This window comes from Oryctolagus cuniculus, chromosome 11, assembly GCF_964237555.1.
Source record: "Oryctolagus cuniculus chromosome 11, mOryCun1.1, whole genome shotgun sequence".
NCBI classification, from domain to species: domain Eukaryota; kingdom Metazoa; phylum Chordata; class Mammalia; order Lagomorpha; family Leporidae; genus Oryctolagus; species Oryctolagus cuniculus.
Window position 1 is genome coordinate 34,293,506 of NC_091442.1, and position 18,937 is coordinate 34,312,442.

General features: G+C 41.8%; 1 protein-coding gene across 37 annotated transcripts in view; it reads left to right on the forward strand.

Annotated features, from left to right (window-relative positions):
• PLCB4 (phospholipase C beta 4) overlaps window positions 1–18,937 on the forward strand; it is a 439,427-nt gene that overhangs the window by 323,262 nt on the left and 97,228 nt on the right. For all 37 annotated transcript variants that reach the window (XM_070052074.1, XM_051846249.2, XM_051846237.2 and 34 more), the window contains 4 exons: window positions 3,092–3,145; window positions 10,478–10,559; window positions 11,325–11,425; window positions 12,065–12,122. In XM_070052074.1, coding sequence (XP_069908175.1) covers window positions 3,092–3,145; window positions 10,478–10,559; window positions 11,325–11,425; window positions 12,065–12,122 — 295 coding nt within the window. The remainder of the gene's footprint in view (window positions 1–3,091; window positions 3,146–10,477; window positions 10,560–11,324; window positions 11,426–12,064; window positions 12,123–18,937) is intronic.

An 18,937-nucleotide genomic window follows, 5' to 3' on the forward strand; every position in this document is an offset into this window, starting at 1 on the left:
CCCTGTCCTCTTCCTACCATCTGGCAAGGCATGCATGATGACCTCACAGCCTGAAACCTGCATGGGAGGATGGTTAATAGCCAAAGGTACTAGAACCTTGGTCACTCAGTATCCCCTGGGTGTGGACATTGCCTTTAGTGTGCCTATCTTAACCTACTGATAGATGACTCTGCATGCCTGGGGCTATAGCCGGGGTTAGCTCTAACCTCCACTGAATGGAGCAGTGTGGCTAAGAGAAATACTTGCAAAAGCACCCATTGCAGGGATGAAAGCAGGACGTCCTGGCTCTGGATACAGTTCCTCCTCTGTAGCACACAATCAGTAATCCAAAGGTGATTCTGAATTTGTGTTGAAAATCCAGGTACGCAGATATTCAATCAAGGATCCAAACAGGCTTTCTGCTTTCAGAAAAGAAATTTAGAAAATAGACCCAACCGCAGCCATTGTATCTGAAATCCAGAGGGATACTATGTTGGTAGATTTTAACCTTTCCCTGGTTAACCTTTCAAGGCCATGAGAATTACCCAAGTAGAAATCCTAGCCCAGGTGAAACATCAGCCTATTTGAAAAGCAGAGTTCCATGAAGATGTGGAGCTTTCTGCCTTCCCAAGACCATTGGAAGGCAGTTGTCAGTCAAAGGGAGCTACGCAGAGAGATTCCAGGGATAAGCCTGCATCTCTCCGGACCAGGCCCCAGCACTAAGAGTGTGATTCATTGCCTCCGTTTGGCAATGGGCCAAGAAGTCCTTTAGGCAATGTATTCCTTACAACTCGGTCACTTAGGCAGGTTCTTAAGAGATTGGGTGCTTGAGATCCAACCTCCCCAGTGCCACTTAATTGCTGTGTGACCCTCAGCAAATCCTTGGCCTTGTGTTCCCCTGTTCTCATCTGTGAATCAAAGTACAATGCCATGAAATTGGAAAACACCAGTGTCTGTTTCCCAGTGATTCCTCATCCAATGTTAGTTATTTTAATTTTTATGGTATCTCTCCAATTTCCTTTCAGTCTTGGTGGAGGGAAGTTGTTTTTTGTCTTCTAAACTTATGTATGCTGTGTAGCTGCTTCGGCTTCTCCCCTGTAGTTGCTGTGGTCTGCAGAGAATCCCAATGAATATTTTAATGGGTTGATTCCAGACAGTGACAATTCCAAAGACTCACCTTTAGAAGGTGACCCAAATATCTCTATTGGACACCAGGTTTCATGGAGTCCTTCCCAGATCCTTTCATGGAACTGAGGTTTACCCAGCCACCAGCTGCTCAACTAGGGCTCAGACCTGCCCACTTCTCCAGAGCATTGCCCACTGATTCAGTGGAGCCTCCATGTCTGTGGGACTCTATTTCTCCCTCCACCTTGGGAGAAGCCCACACTTAATAATGTACTGAAATGGAGTACAAAAGCTGGTCTCCGTGCTACCATGGCTGGTATCATCACAGATCTGACTAAAGCTCCAGCTGAGACCACGGCACTGCTTAGCTGCTTTCTCTGCCCATTTACATCCCTCCTTCCCTTTGTCCCCAAAACATTCCCTAAAGAAGAAGTCACTTGCCCTTCTAAGAAACTTAAGACTGAACTTCACTCTATCAGTCATTTTTCATTATTTCAACAAAACACTGAAGGCAAGCTACTTATGAAGATAGGAAGTTTCCTTTGGATTGTGGTTTTGGAAGTTCACAGTCCAAGACTATATAGCTACATTAATTCAGTTATCTAGTGAGGCCAGAGGATGGCAAGGACAGAGCATCTGTCAAGGAAGGATCCCAGAACGAGCCAAGAAACAGAGAGAGAGAGAGAGAGAGAGAGAGAGCACAATTGGCTCAACTCAAGTTTTCATAACCAATCCTATCTCAATGCCTTTGTTTGTTAAAGCCCCAGTGACCTAAGGCCTTCTCACTAGGCCCCACCTCCTAGACATTATAATTGGATCAAGATTCCATCTTCTCAATACCGTCAATCCATGACTTTGAGGCCTAATCATTTGTATGAGATAGAGAACCATATCCTGTTCAAACTATAATGCTTGCCAAATCATCATGTTTTGCAGATTGTTAGAATATTGTTCACAGGAAACAGTGAGAATGGGGGTCATTATATAGGCATAATTCAAGTTCCAAAGAACTGATAAATGTTCTGGACCCTTATGTGTCCTGAAAGCATGGGAAAACCAAGTGGCTGCTCTTCATCCATATGGATTGGTGGCCTCTTGTCAATGAAAATGAAAGGAGATGCCTTTTTGATCTTATTTGGCAGTACTGGATGGTGGGTGCAGAGTCCTCATGCATCCTCAAGACAGGGCTGGCTGACATCAATGTGCAGTTGCACTTCCCATCTCCTTACCAAAGTACAATACTCAAGAGAAAGACCCCTCAAAAATGTGTACTCACAGGGGCTGCCATCATGGCGTAGCGTGTAAAGCCGCCATCCACAATGCCGGCATCCCATGTGGGCACTGGTTCATGTCCTAGCTGCTCCACTATCAATCCAGCTCCCTGCTAATGACCTGGAAAAAGCAGCTGTGGTGTCCTAGGTGTTTGTGTCCCTGCTGTCCATGTGAGAGACCTGGAAGAAGCTCCTGGCTCCTGGCTTTTGCCAGGCCCAGCCTTGACTGTTGTGGCTGCCTGGGGAATGAACCAGAGGATGGAAGATCTCTGTTTTTCTCTCTGTGTCTCTCCCTCTTTCTGTGTAACTCTGACTTTCAAATAAATAAATAAATCCTAAAAAAAGGTGTTTTGCTCAGCACAAGCATTCCTTTTACTAACTTATAGAGGATTGCTAGACCAAATGGAGTACACTTGGTTAAATCTGAATTTCAGGTAAGTAGAAAAAAGGTAATATTTTCATATAAATATGTCTTATGCAATGCTTGGAACAAATTTACAGTAAAAAATCATTTGTTTATCTGAAATTCAAATTTACCAGAGTTCTCTGTTTTTATTTGCAAAATTTGATAGCCATAAATTCATGTCATACTCTATAGTTGTCTCCAACTTTCAGAATAAATGCTCTTTGTTTCAATAAACATTCTTTTGAAATCCTTAACTGGATTGAAGCTATTCTGAAGAAACACTAAAACAATGTTTGTCTGTGTTTTCCAGCTGGATGAAATTGGCTTTCATGACCAACACAACTGGAAAAATTCCAGTTAGGAGGTAAGTCAGTCACTCCCATTCTCTCATCATGCCTGAGTCCACCTCCATGGTCCCAAATAAAGGACAGAGCCCTCTTCATGTGTTTCTGTGTTAATTCCCTTCCAGACATGAGCAGAAGCTTAGTTTGAATCACTTTGTCAAGTAGTGTGCTCAGTTTATAAAATTTTAACTGGATTTTAGCAAAGTAGAGGACATCTAAAAATGTAGGATTATTCCATTAATCTTCAAATTGTGCTGTCCTGTATGATTTAGATTTCTATTACCTCTGTACCCTGAGCAGCCATTAACTGAATTAAAGAAGTCTGCATTGTGTACCCAGCATGGTAGAGTCTGCATTGTCTGCCTCTGGATGGGACATTCTGCTTCTTGGATATGCTTTTCCTCTGGGATGAAGGGCGGGTGGGGCTCTGTCCTAGTTCAAGGTGCTATAACTAAGTGCCAGAGACCGGGTGGCTTACAAGCAGACACAGGTCTCTCTCATGGTTCTGGCTGGAAGTCTTAGGCTAGAGTAATAGCACAATCAGGCTCTGTGGATGGCCAGTGATCTTTTTATGAATAACTGCCTGCTGCCTTCTGCTTGTTTTCTCACATGGCAGAAAGAGAGACAGAGAGTTCTCCAGGGTCCCTTTTATAAGGGCACTAATCTCATTCAGGAGACTTCCCATGCCCATGACTCAATCACCTTCCAAAGGCCCCGCCTCCTAGTATCATCACATTAGGGGTTGGGATTTTAACTTAAGAATTTGGAGGGGACACAGACATCCTATCTGTAGTAGGATTATCCCTATTGCTTCTTGTTGAATGCTCTGTAGGTGGGCTGTAACTGATACCACGCAGCTGCTGCTTCCTCCCTCATCCTGTCCAATGTAACCATGACAAAGAGAGAAGAAAAAAGGCTGGAGGGCTTCAGTAGAGTCAGTGATGAGGACATGAACCGGATATGTCCTTGACTCATGTTCTTAAATACGGTGCTGACATGGTTCTGCCTCTGGGGACTCACCATGTGTACCTCTGCTCTGCTTCCCTCTTCCTTTCAGGTGTTAGGCTTTTTTTTTTTTTAAGATTTATTTATTTTATTTAAAAGAGCTACAGAGGAGAGACAGAGGCAATGGGGAAGAAAGAAAAAGAGAGAGAGAGAGAGAGATCTTCCATCTGTTGGTTCATTCTCCAAATGCCTGCAATGGCCTGGGCTATGCCAGGCCAAAGCCAGGAGTCAAGAGCTTCATCCAGGTCTGTCACAGGTGCAGGGGCCCAAGGATCTGAGCCATCTTCTGCTGCCTTCCCAAGCACATTAGCAGGAAGCTGGAAGTGGGGCAGCTGGGACTCAAACTGGTGCCCATATGCCTTGCCAGCACTGCAGGCAGTGACTGTACCTGCTGTGTCACAGCACCAGCCTCTAGGTGTTAGGCTTTACTAATGGTCCATGTGTACACTTGGAAGCTCTTACAGCACAGCACTGAGAATTCTTTTCTCTCCAGGATCTTTTTGGTTAATGTTTGTCTAAGAATTTGTGAAAGTTCTAGAAGTTAGATGGATCTCAGAACATCTGCTCTACACTTGAAATCAAAACAGTAGTTGTATTCACAAACTATTAGCCCATGATCTGAATCAAGTACGAGTTCCCTAGACACCAACTTACCTTTGTGGGTTTCTTTAGACTCAGGCTCATATTAACATCTTCCCTGGACACCATTTTAGCAAGGAAGCAAACCAACAAGCCACAGCAAACAAAACCCAGAACCAGTGGGTAGAATCCTTAAAACTGGTCCATGGTTCACAGAGGAAGAGCGCAGGTCTCCAAGTGTGTGACTTTGGGGAAGACACAGTTGCAGAGTGGTGTGCTGGTCACTCATGGCCGCTTTTTTTTATTATTATTTTAAACTTTTATTTAATGAATATAAATTTCCAAAGTACAGCTTATGGATAACAATGGCTTCCCCCCCATAACGTCCCTCCCACCCGCAACCCTCCCCTTTCCCACTCCCTCTCCCCTTCCATTCACATCAAGATTCATTTTCGATTCTCTTTATATACAGAAGATCAGTTTAGCATACATTAAGTAAAGATTTCAACAGTTTGCACCCACACAGAAGCATAAACTGAAAAATACTGTTTGAGTACTAGTTATAGCATTAAATCTCAATGTACAGCACACTAAGGACAGAGATCCTACATGAGGAGTAAGTGCACAGTGACTCCTGTTGTTGACTTAACAAATTGACACTCTTGTTTATGGCATCAGTAATCACCCTAGGCTCTTGTCATGAGCCCCCTGAGTTCACCAACTCTGATCATATTTAGACAAGGCCATGGTCAAAGTGGAAGTTCTCTCCTCCTTTCAGAGAAAGGTACCTCCTTCTTTGATGACCCGTTCTTTCCACTGGGATCTCACTTGCGGAGATCTTTCATTTAGGTTTTTTTTTTTTTTCCAGAGTGTCTTGGCTTTCCATGCATGGCCACTTTTAGAACTTCTCTGCCTCCCTGCCACCCAGCTTCCCCTCTGCACCCCTAAGAAAGCATCTGCACTCTCTCTTGACGTTACCATGTTCACACTTAACAGAATTATGTTACATGTCATCATCTTTCTTAATTTTCTGTGTTGTTACAGTGGTCATGAAACCAAGTATCTGTGTGCTGTGACTGAAATATTTATGAGAAGATAAAAAGTATAGCGATCAGGGAGAAGACCTCATGTAGTATTCTTTTTATTTAACCTTTCATTGAGAGCTTACTGTGTTGCTGACCTCATGTATTGGTTCTGGTCTTTACAAATCTATCTGTAGAATTCTTTGTATTAGATAACTTGCTAACAAGGTAATTTTGCATTAACTTGAAAAGTTAAGAAAGCTATTAGCACCTTTGACTGATGGTTATTGGCAAAGACACTTTACATTGATCCTTATTTTATTCTAAACCCGTTGCTCCATTGAGTAATACCAGTACAATTATTGTAATGTATTGTACCCCAACATACTACAGCTATTGAGCACACACACATACACACACACACAGAGTCTATATACATACCTGAGGGATCTTAGAAAGTTTTAGGAAAATGAGTATCATGAAAAAACCATTAATACATTTCTTTTGCACCAACATAAACTTATCTTTAATTCCATTTTCAGTGAACTTTTGGATTACTCTCAGAAATATATGCATCCATATAGTTTATTTTTACCTAAAATCAATGAAGTCCAAACTTCAAAGAGCAAGACAGCAGTGAAGGACAGAATTTAATTCTATTTTAATCTGTCTTGACATGGCTTGCTTGCCTGTTTTTCCTTTCAAGATAAGGTTCAGGGAATGGACAAAGTGGAAACACATTCATTGTGATGAAAGCAATTGTAATAAACAGTTTCATTTGTGTGTATTCCTACCCCTCAAGCCATTGTTACTCAGATTTCCAAGTCTTTTCTGGCATTATTGCTCTTTATGTAGCATGCTCACATACAAAAGTAGGACTGTCTTATGTGTAGAAATAGCCCAGATGTTTTGGCACCTTCCTTAGCTCTCTTTGACATGGACGCTTTGGTGCTTGCCAGAATTAACAGGTGTTTGACATAAGACATCTGTGATCTGAGCAGTTTGTTAGAGTTGATGGAGTATTGCTACCAAGCCAAGGAAAGTGGCTGAGTCTACTTCTAGATGAGCTGCCAAGATTAGGTGGAAATTGTTCTGAAGGTTTTAATGGATATGAAAAGTAAACACTTTTAAAATGTCATTTCATTGCAATCCTGCTGGAGTTTTAGAAATGGAAACTGTTAATATAGTGTGCATAACATTAAAAGGAATCTGGCTTCCTAGTCATTACGCAACTTGGAAATGGCCCCTGCTCCCTAGCATTAAACCAGATTTTAATATCCAGGAAGTTGTGGGATGACAGATGATAAAGTTTCACTCCTTGTCTACGTCTTGTCTTTTCTGTCTATAGACTGATCTTAGGCAGCCTGCCTTTCCCTCCAGTTTGCAGACTCACACTCAGTTTATCTTCTCCCTCAGACCAAAGCTTGAGAAATAACTCTTTTTCTCTTGCTGCCTCCCACTCCTTGTGACCAGAATGGGAACCAGTGGCCAAAGACTTGGGAAAAGGGTAGCGCACAAGGTTGTTTGCCATGGCTAAAGGAGATCCTCAAAGAGACACCTGTCTTAAAGAATACAGATGGATTCTGGTATGGTAAAGGCAGCGCAGCTCCTATGTAATCCTCTGAAGGTCCAGCAGCCTACAAGGAGGCTCTAATTCTGCAGGTGCAGTAATGCTTTTCCTTGTCTTCTAGAGCCCCTGTGACTGTTTCAGATGATAGTGTTAAACCGTTGCATAGATTGCAGATTCTGTGTGGGCAAGCAAAAATATAGGGCTCCTTTAGTTCCTAGGATTGTTATCTTAATCATCTGTCAAATCCTTTGGAATTTAGAATTTAAGCAGGACCCTAATAGGGTTGGATGCAACTCAAGGGGCATTTGTTTTTATGGGATTTCTTTTGAGGAAAGTGTGGCAATTTGTTGATACAACAAAAACTCAGTGAGCACCTAGTAACAATGAAGTACTAAGCTGAATTCTGTGTGCACAAGGCAATATATAAAGAGTCCAGTGAAACACTGGCCTATATAAATACTCTAAAAATGGGCTGTGTTCCCAGGAAATGCCCCCATGATGTTGTCTGAAACATCCTCAACCTGAGAAAAGTGTGTTTCTCTTAGGATTCTGGTTAAATTACTCTATGAGCCTTCCTTGCTCCCATCTTCTGTCCTGGGCTCAATCTCTTTTAGAATGAGGTAGACAAATCTGTGGTAAGATTGCCCAGCCAGTGCACCCTCATGAATAGGTGGGTCTCCTCCACACCCCAGACATTCTTATTCTACTTCCTGCTTCTTGGCACCTGATCAAAAAAGTCCATTCTCATACACTCTTCCGTTGCCTCACCATCCAGGTTCTGTTTCACTAGAAAGGCTCGGGCTCCATACCTGCTACAATTATGACCATCAGTCAGTTTTTATCTTGTCTTACCACACTGGTCCAAACCTAACAGAGGCTCAGCTCAGCTGGGCTACCCTTTGAGATTGCTATGCATAGATTGTCCTCCGATTACAGATACCAGGTACTCCCTAGTATCTGCAGTTCATATGTTAACAATACTCTTTTGAAAAAAGGCTCAATGGCTGCTTCCTCCTAAATTAAAAGGTCAGATAAATTGGATCTCACCCAATTCAGTGTATAAAAATTGCATGAATTCTTGAGGTGTGAAAATGTGGGCTCCCTCTATCCTAGAAATATGTTGACTAGTTTTTTTTTAATATCACACATGTGCTGTATCTGTAAGTTAAATAGAGTCCATACACTTCTTTATACTTGAATACAACTGTCTCAGGCACTTTTAAAAGTGTACTCCTTAAAGTAGTCTTGGGCCCCATAAGAAACAATAAAGCTTTGATGAACACAGTAATTCATTTACCTAAAGCTATAGCTTCCCAGTCTATTTTAGGAAGTCCTACTCTGCTCTTGAAGTGGTGCTTTCTTCCACTTGACAAGATTGACCGTCTGTCAGCACTTTTATTTGGAGGTTGTCTTCCACTTAACAGGAATGGCAAAATAAATGATAAGTTTGAGCATGAGATGCTGTTAAAAACTCCTCTGATGCTCATAGGAAAAGCATTCCAAAGCTAAGCTTCACGGATAAAAATAAACTCTTATCTTCACATTAAAGCTGGACTATTTTTTTTTTTTGAGAGGCAGAGGGAGAGGGGGAGGGGAGGGAGAGAAAAAGAGAGAGAAAGAGAAAAAGGGGAAGAAAGATCTTCCATCCACTGGTTCACTTCCCAAATGGCCGCAATGGCAGGAGATGGGCTGATCCGAAGCAGGAACCAGGAGCTTCTTCTAGGTCTCCCATGTGGGTGCAGGGGCCCAAGGGCATCGGCCAACTTCTGCTTTCCCAGGCTATAACAGAGAGCTGGATCGGAAGTGGAGCGGCTGGGACTTGAACCGGCACCGGCATGGGATGCCAGCACTGCAGGCAGCGACTTTATCCACTACGCCACAGCACTGGCCCCAAAGCTCGACTTCTGAGTTCAGATAATCACAGTAGAAAGTCACCTGAGCGTCCTGTTAGGAAGTGTATAAAGGCTTAGACACTTAGAGCCAAGTACTGACTGCTCCCCTTGAAAGCTTCTATTCTGAGTGTTACCAGTGCATCTATAACGGAGGCAGGAGTCTCTCCACCAAGATACGTGCTCAGTGGGATGTTAACCATTTGACTAGCCTACATGCTCACTGTGGTCATGAAATGGCCAAACATACGTGTGTCAGGGTAGTGCCAATATTCTGTTGACACATTGCATAATTGCTCCCCTGTCTCCTCCCGGACCTGTCACTTTCATCATAAAGTCCCTAATAAAGGCAGCTGGCATTTCAGAGTGGCTCAAGGGCTCTAGGCTTAAAAGCAAAAACAAAATATAAGATAATGTGTCTCAACTGTAATAAGTGTGAAAACCAGGACTAATGCAATCAGAGGCTGGGCTCAGTGCTAAGGGGCCTCCTAGGGCTCCCTAGGGCCCTATATTGTCAACATGAGGTTGTTTTATTCTAGAGCTACTGTCAGTCACATCTGCCATACTCCTTTTTCCTAAGAAAATAATTTGGTAGGATCAAAATGTATCATTGTTTGATGTATCATTGTTTGTCCAGTGGTTTTTGTTTTTTTGTTTTTTTGTTTTTTTTTTTTTTTTTTTGACAGGCAGAGTGGATAGTGAGAGAGAGAGAGAAAAGTCTTCCTTTGCTGTTGGTTCACCCTCCAATGGCTGCCACGGCTGGCACGCTGTGGCCTGCGCACCGCGCTGATCCGAAGGCAGGAGCCAGGTGCTCATCCTGGTCTCCCATGGGGTGCAGGGCCCAAGCACTTGGGCCATCCTCCACTGCACTCCCGGGCCATAGAAGAGAGCTGGCCTGGAAGAGGGGCAACCGGGACAGAATCTGGCGCCCCGACCAGAACTAGAACCCAGTGTGCCGGCGCCACAAGGTGGAGGATTAGCCTAGTGAGCCGCGGCGCCGGCCTGTCCAGTGGTTTCTACCTCTTGGCGCCCCCTATTTTCACTGGCACCGCAGGGAGATTGCTTGTCTTACACTCAGGCTCCATCAGTCGTAGAGCCAGCTTTGGAGACTGGGACCCTGTTGGACGAGCCAATGTGAGGAATGAAAAACACCTGCGAATGAAATGCAAATTTGTTTTGAGTTTTCTTTTCTCTTAGTCCTGCATCCCTGGTACTACTCGCATCTTGCGTTAGAGAAAAGAGAATGAACACTAATATGAATTTTTCTTTCTTTCTTTTCTTCCCTAGTATTACTAGAACATTTGCATCGGGAAAAACAGAAAAGGTCATCTTCCAAGCACTCAAGGAGTTAGGTCTTCCCAGTGGAAAGGTATTCATTAGCAATGTATTTCTAAAACCACATTGTTTATTAGATCCTCATATGCAATAAGTAAATTATTTATATTAAACTGACCTCAGATGAAACATTAAATTAAGTAACATAGAGTATAGTAGATTTTCTTTCATTTTTTATTCCTCCCTTTCTCCCTCTCTCCCCTCCTTCTATTTTCTGAGCATTTTAACCTAAATGTTCTAAAATTTAAATAATTTATTTCAAAATGATTTTTGTCAGCTTTATTAAGAAAAAGAAACAGTATTTTTTAGAATTTCTTTAAGTATTTATTTATTATTTATTTATTTTAAAGGCAGTATGACAAAGAGACAGGAGATACAGAGAGAGAGATTCTTCCATCATCTGGGTCCCTCCTCAAATACCCACAACAAATAGGGCTGGGCCAGGCTGAATCCAGGAGCCAGGAATTCCATCCAGGTCTCCCACAGGGGTTGCAGGGGCCCAAATATTTGGGCCATCATCTGCTGCTTTCCCAGGTACACTAGCAGGAAGCTGGATCAGAAGTGGCATAGTTGGGACTCAAACTTTGGCACACTGATATGGGACGTGGGCATCCCAAGTGACTGCTTAACATGCTGTGCGACAATGCCCATCCCTGTCCTGACTTCTGTCAGAAAGAACTGGAGATGGACGCCCTGGGATTCCAAGTGGCCATCACTTTGGTTCTTTACCCTGTAGATTCTCACTTTCCTAGGAGAAAGGAGGTTCTGTGATTTATGACACTCTTTTTATGCTTTGCAGAATGATGAGATTGAGCCTGCAGCATTTACTTACGAAAAGTTCTATGAACTGACACAAAAGATTTGTCCTCGGACGGATATAGAAGATCTTTTTAAAAAAATGTAAGTCCCTTTATGAGATAGTGTCATGTACATTTTCCAAGTCCATGTAGATTTTTAGAAATTTTTTGATAGAATATTTTAATACAGTATGTTGGAAGTGTCTAGGAATATTTAGTTAGGGTTATGTTTTCACCCCTTAGTTTTATCAGTATAAAATGTGAGTTTCTGAGAAATTTTGACATAAATTACTTGCAGCACCTGGAACTCCCCTTCTCCCTACCCCCGCCCCTGGCATTGGCTTTACTAACTACCTACAATTTTAACCTGCTCCTTTAGGTATTAACCCATTATGTGAACTAACTAGATTCAGTTTGGAATGTTATTATGTTGTTGAAAAGTTCGTTCATTCCAACTATTTCAAGTGGATGACTTACATGTTGTTTTTGAAATGATATCGTTGGATAATGCTAAAGAATTGCAGACGTTTTCTGTGACCTAGAGGGATTAATTTCTTGCCTTTCCTTTATTGCTGTTGTGTTCCCCCAACCCCCTTCCAGTCTCTGGCCATTTTAAGAATCCACCACTACTTCAGGTTAGAAAATAAGTTTAGAATTATCATCAACAAATGTCAACATGTAAATCGTACCTACTGTAGCATCATATACAAAAACTTACTTTTTCTAATAAATTTTTTTTCAGCAATGGAGACAAAACTGATTATTTAACGGTAGACCAATTAGTGAGCTTTCTAAATGAAGTAAGCTTTTTCATACATTAACTCCATAAAGTCTGTGTGCAGTGGCTTGCTTCCCCCATTGTCCTCATTGCATGCCCGCATCCTACTCCTTATCCGCTTTGCTTCTGACCTGCTGAGCTTTCCCTTATGGCTTTACCAGGTGCAAAAATCAGCTGCTGCCCTGTGTGTTCATGTGCTTCCCACCTGTTGGCTTTGCACACCGCTTTTTGTTGGTTTCTCGCTGTAACATTTAGCTCTGGTTCTGTGTGTTATGTGTGAATTTTATAATTACTTAATTGTGTCTGTGTTTTTGCAAGATGATATTTAAAGTACTGTTTTTCTGTTGATTGTGTTAAATAGAGAATGGACTGGGTTTACCACACTGTAGGTGAATTCTCCATTGCTAACTTTGTCTCATACTTTTGCATGGACTGACTGGAAAGCTTTATTTTTGTCTCTTAGTGAATTGCATGTAAGAAACATATATAGGTTCAAATAAAATATTTTGACAACAAGAAAAATCCTTGAGTTCCTGGGTGAAAATACAGCATTAGGCCAATTGAATTTCAGGTTAAATTTTTACTTTTAAATTTTTATTACTAACTAGAGCTAATTTTAGAATATGATTCACTTAGCAACAAGAACTTATAGTCAAAAATTTGCTTAAGCACAAAAGATAAAATATTTTAGAACAACTAAAGGTGACAACTTTTTTACAACTAAAATAAATTTTTTATCTTTACATGTGCACAAAACAAAATGTTTTTTCTTCACTGAAACCCATTCAGGCTCTTCATGATCCAAAGAGGAAAATCCACTTTTTTTTTTTCATAACACATCAAGAATAAGAAAAATTTAAGTGAGAAATGGACAGTATATTTTAGTTTCAGAATAATCAAAGTTAATCATTGTACCATATGAAGAGAAAAGGTTAGGAAACACAGGATCATGCCAGACACAAAGTATGGCCATTAGAAAAGACAGCAGGCAGAGTGTGACTGGCCTCTTTGTAGAGACTTAGCACATCTTCACCAGAGGTTTTCTCTTTTCTTCCCTGGTGAGGGTTCAGTGGCTCCCAACCTAAGTGGTTGCACTTTAGAAATTGCACTAAGTCTGAATGCGCTGATATAAGAAAGAGAAGGCACACTGCGTAGCTGCACAGATGCTGCCTCTTTCAAATGATCATTTCAGTACAACATGATACTTATTTTACTTGACAACTTTTCAAGTTCTTCTGCTCCACTTTTTAGTCATGCAAATACTACATTCATGATCTTTACCCAGATATTATCCACATTCTTAAGCTACTGTGGCTTGGAGGTTACCTTGGCTTGCTCTGTTTCCCTAACCCTTCCCCCTTCTGCCTTTTGTTTTTTTGGTTTTGTTTTATTTCCCTCAACTTCTCTATGCACTTTGGTTCATTGATCATCTTAAGTGTGGTGAGATTGGCAGGAATCCTGCTTCCTGCTCAACAGGGAAGATAAGTTAGCAGAGAGGAGAAAATCTAACACATCCTCAGTGGGCCACCTCCTAACACAGGGCATCTTCTGGTGCGCTTTGAGATGAAGGCAGCCCCCAGCCATCTGGTAAACATCTCAGAGACCTCACTCCTGCCTTGCACTTTTCACATAAAGACACAGTTCTGACATCTGGAGGGTGGATGCTGCCTTCATAGACCCTGTCCAGTTCATTTCCTTTTAGGGGTTGTTTTCTTTGGCCTACCACTAGTCACTCTTGTAATTCCTAGGAGTTTTTATTTTTTATGCTGTTTTTAAAATGTATTAGCTTTTTTTTGAAAATTTTAAGGAGGCTTTAATTTAGTTCTTAAAAATGTGATCACCTGTACTTTCTCTGGCTCTGTCAGCTACATTCTTTCTTAAGAAAAATGCTTATCATTAGTCAACTTTTGTTTTCTGTCACTACTGCAGTGGACAATTGTATTGTGTTCATTTGTTTTCTAATGTTTTCTCCTATTTGCTTACTATTCACAGTAAGGAAGTACCTTGCATTTTTAAAAATATTTTATTTATTTATTTGAGAGGCAGAGTTACAGGCAGAGAGAGGGAGAGACAGAGAGAAAGGTGTTCCATCTGCTATTCACTCCCCCAAATGGCTGCAACAGTCAGAGCTGGACCAATCGAAGGCAAGAGCCAAGAGCTTCTTCTGGGTCTCTCATGCAGGTGCAGGGGCCCAAGGACTTGGGCCATCTTCCACTGCTTTCCCAGGCCTTAAGCAGAGAGAGCTGAATGGGAAGTGGAACATCCAGGACATAAACCAGTGTGTAAATGGGATGCTGGTGCTGCATCCAGAAGTCTTAGCCTACAGCTACAGCACCAGACCTGTACCTTGAATTCTTGATACTACTTCTGAGATCAGCGTGATTCTTGACTTTTGTAGGTCAGAGACTTGAAGACAGCCCAGAAAAATGTATAGCCTTTATTTTTAATTCAAATAGCTGCTCTGAATCTCTTTCTTTTTCTATCCTAGATAACTCAATCAGAAGGATTAAACAAAAAGTTTGAATATCTCACAGAAGAAGCTTTTCAAACCCACAGAACATTCTGTCTGCTCCTGTACTCCCTCATTTGAGTTCTGCCCTCTCATCTCTCTAATATCGAAACTATCCCTTAGGCCGAGTGAGTTCATAACCCCTAATTAAGAGAAACAGAGAGAGCTCATTCAAGAAAGAATCAGGCGTGGAATGTAAAGGTCTGTGACTCCAAAATGCCTCAGCCACATAATCTCAACAAGCCTTTATGCCACATTGCATTGGAAGCCCTGGATCGTGCAGTAAGACAGGGAAAAATAAACAAGTCCCCTGAATGCTAGAAAAGGAAAAGGCCTGGGTCTCAGTATTTGCAGATGCTGGTAGATTGTCTATCCAGATACCAGAAATAATTGAGCAAAAAAATAAAAAAAAAATTCTTAATTAGAGAGTTCAGCAAGGTAACCAGAGAAGCAATCAGAAAAGCAAAAACTCATACACACACATATATACATCCACATTTATTAATTAGTACAGATAATTTAAAAATCCTATTTATGGTAGCAAATGTCATGCAGACTGCCACTTCCTTCCACCATGGAAATCTTACTCTCTCTGAAATTTTCTGTTTGGTGTACTAATGTGTGTCTCCAGGAGGCTGGAAGGAGAGGAGAGACTACTGGCCGTGGACTGGCTTGGTTGCCTGGTGGGACATCTGCTCCCATTCCTGTTATCAACACTTATAACTTTCCAGAAGTAGCTTCATACCTGCCTTTTCACCTGCTTCTCAGTACCTTCTTGGTCATTGTTCTGCAAAGTTCAATCCATGGCAACAGCACTGATACCTTCTGGAAGCTGGTTAGAAATGCAGAACCTCAGGTTTCACCCAGACCTGCAGAGTTACAATACACATTTTTTTTTTTTTTTTTGACAGGCAGAGTGGACAGTGAGAGAGAGAGAGACAGAGAGAAAGGTCTTCCTTTGCCGTTGGTTCACCCTTCAATGGCCGCCGCAGCCGGCGCGCTGCGGCCGGCGCACCACGCTGATCCGATGGCAGGAGCCGGGTACTTATCCTGGTCTCCCATGGGGTGCAGGGCCCAAACACTTGGGCCATCCTCCACTGCACTCCCTGGCCACAGCAGAGAGCTGGCCTGGAAGAGGGGCAAGCAGGACAGAATCCGGCGCCCCGATCAGGGCTAGAACCTGGTGTGCCGGTGCCGCTAGGTGGAGGATTAGCCTATTGAGCCATAGCGCCGGCCCTACAATACACATTTAACAGGAGTCCCAGATGATTTGTCTACACACTAAAGTTTCTGAAGTACTGTCCTAGTGGAGTACTGGATTCCTCCTAGAAATGCTTAGTGTGAGTGGGAAAATGAGGAGAGTAGCATATGCATTCTGTTATTCTCCATAAAAAAATTTTGTCATGGAAATCCAGAACTTAGATCTAAAATTTTGCCACAGCTATATGTCTTAGTCCCAAGCAATACACAGAGGGAAACTTTGCCTAAATTATGAAGCTTGCAAACCAGAGGCTAGCGGAGCTAACAGAGGCACTCGCTGTGAGCTGCACGTGGTGAGATAATCCATCTATTCAGCTGCTCATATGTGGCAAGATTAATAAAATCTCTGAACCTCAGTTTCTTTCATCTCCTTTTCTCTGATCCAAATGTGAAGCTGAATTAATTTTACTTTTACCTTCTCTGTTTTAAATTATTTCTTCTTTTTTGAGATAGAGCAAGTGAGCAAGTAAGCATGAGCTCCCATCTGCTGGTCCAATCCCCAAAGACCTGCAACAGCCAGGACTGGGCTAGGATTGAAGCTGGGAGTCAGGAATATACTCCAGGTCTTCCACACATGAGGCAGGAACCCATCAGTTGAGCCATCACTACTGCCTCCTGTGGTCTGCCTTGGCAGGAAGCTGGAGACAGGAATCAAACCAGGCACTCCAGTGTAAGAAATGCGGATCCCAACCACTGGGCTAAATACCATCTCCACTGGCTATGTGAGATTTTATATGGATGATAATAACTACAAGCTTGTGGAGTTGAAAACTGCCTGGAGGTCAGGAGAGAGAGAGAGAGATCAAAATAAGGAAGAGAGGATAAAAGGTCTTAGATGCCCACTGCAATCAAGAATTAGCTTTATTTTTTATTTATTTATTTTTTTTTATAGGCAGAGTTAGACAGTGAGAGAGGAGAGAGACAGAGAGAAAGGTCTTTTTTCCGTTGGTTCACCCCTCAAGTGGCCGCTACGGCCAGTGCGCTGCACCAATCCAAAGCCAAGAGCCAGGCGCTTCCTCCTGGTCTCCCATGCGGGTGCAGGGCCCAAGCACCCGGGCCATCCTCCACTGCCTTCCCGGACCACAGCAGAGAGCTGGCCTGGAAGAGGAGCAACCGGGACCGAAAACAGTGCCCCAACGGGGACTGGAATCCGGAGTGCCGGCGCCGCAGGCGGAGGATTAGCCTAGTGAGTCATGGCACCGGCCAAGAATTAGCTTTATTTTGTTGTTATTATTTAATAGCCCCATATCTCACACCCTATATCCCCATAAGGATAAACCTGATACTTCTTATTTTTTCAGGTACATAATAAGGGCCCAAGATTTCTTTCCTAATTACAATACTCATATTCTTTAACATATAGGCAAAGAAAGAAGTATTTCATCCTATGAATAAGCTTACATTTGCCAAATAGTACTTTCTCTTTTGTATATCCTTTCTGAATATTAAATATGTCATCAGTCATGTCTCCCAGGACTGATTGGATTGAAATCAGTTGACACCTTTTCTTAGTGACAATAAAGACTACATAATGGGGACCAGTATATTATATCTTCATTTTTCTGGGCACCATTCTCTGGAAGCTATTTGAAATCTCATTTTGCAAAGCATCGGATACCATGGGGTGGATGTCCTAGATAAATTACTTATCCAACTGAAAAATGATGGCCCCTCTAAACTGTGAGGCATATGCCTCGCTGTGCTTGTGTCTACACAGAACTCTTCTGTAACCTTACTACTCTGAGATTACCTGCAAAGGAACTTTTCTTTATTCTTTTCACATAAAAATTACAGTCTTATGACTCTTATGTACACCTTACCATTGGTTTCCTTGCCTTTGGATTATCTAGATTATGCTGTGCTGTCTTTCGTAAACATGAGCATTTAATGGAAAGCAAAAGTTTATGTTATCTGATGGAACAGATGCAGAGAAAGGCTGTTTCATATTTGTGCACGTAATGCTCATATTCTGCGAGTATAGTTTTTAGTATATGAGATTATGGTACACTGACTGTAGGACTTAGCTTTTTTATATTGTTTCTGATAAATGGTCCAATGCATATCATATCCTCCCTGCATTTTAATGGCATTTAACAGGGAAGAATTTCAAATAATCAGCACTATTCTTGTAAGACTTAGGTGCTTTTTTACTGATATGCAAGCATATGAGAATGCATATTGTTAAAAACAGTGCTTCTTAAACTTGAATGCATCAGAATCATCTAGCAGGCATTTTAAACAGATTCCTGGGTGCTATTTCAGGGAATTGGTTTCAGTAGGTTGGAAGTAGTCTCAGAATTTGCGTTTCCAACAAGTGCCCAGGTAGTAGTGATGATAATGCTGCCACCACAGACCATACTTCAAGTGACACCATGTAGAATACACACAGACATGTATATAAGTTGCTAAAAAAGTCTGTTTTCCATCTCCTTTGTTTAACTGTATTTCATCTCTTCTCTGTAGCTGAAACTCTTTTTCTCCTACTTTTTCATTCATATGGATTTGTCCCATCATCTCCATGAGTTCAGGATACTTATCAATGAACATATCCTTAAATCAAAAAATTTTAATAAAGAGGAGAAATGGAGTGGATTGATTGGAAGTCAGTTGTATAAATTGATGAACATAACTTTACTGGGGTCGAGAAAGGACCTTTCTTGTTCTACATTCCATCTTCTTACAGTGTATTATTTATGGAGATGGGAAGAATAATGGAGGTGCCTACAAGAGTTTTTGCTTTGTTTTGTTTGTTTTTGGAACAGTGCATTCTCACCAGGGTTGGAGTTCAGCATTCCCTCCTAGAGTGACCTCTTTGCATGATGGCATCAGTTTCCTGTACAAGGTGTAGCATGCCTTCACTTGCCTGGCATTCCATGGTCCACTTCACAACTTCTCTTTCTCTGTATATCCTATAACTTTTGTTTTTTAAAGTCTCAAGCCCTGTTATTAATGTACCAGTTTCTGCTCTAGCATATGCATGGGTGTGAGCTGTTGTGAGCCACAGTTTCTTAGATGACAACAGAAGCATGTTTCATTGGGATAAATTGCTAAAAAGATATTGATTCCTT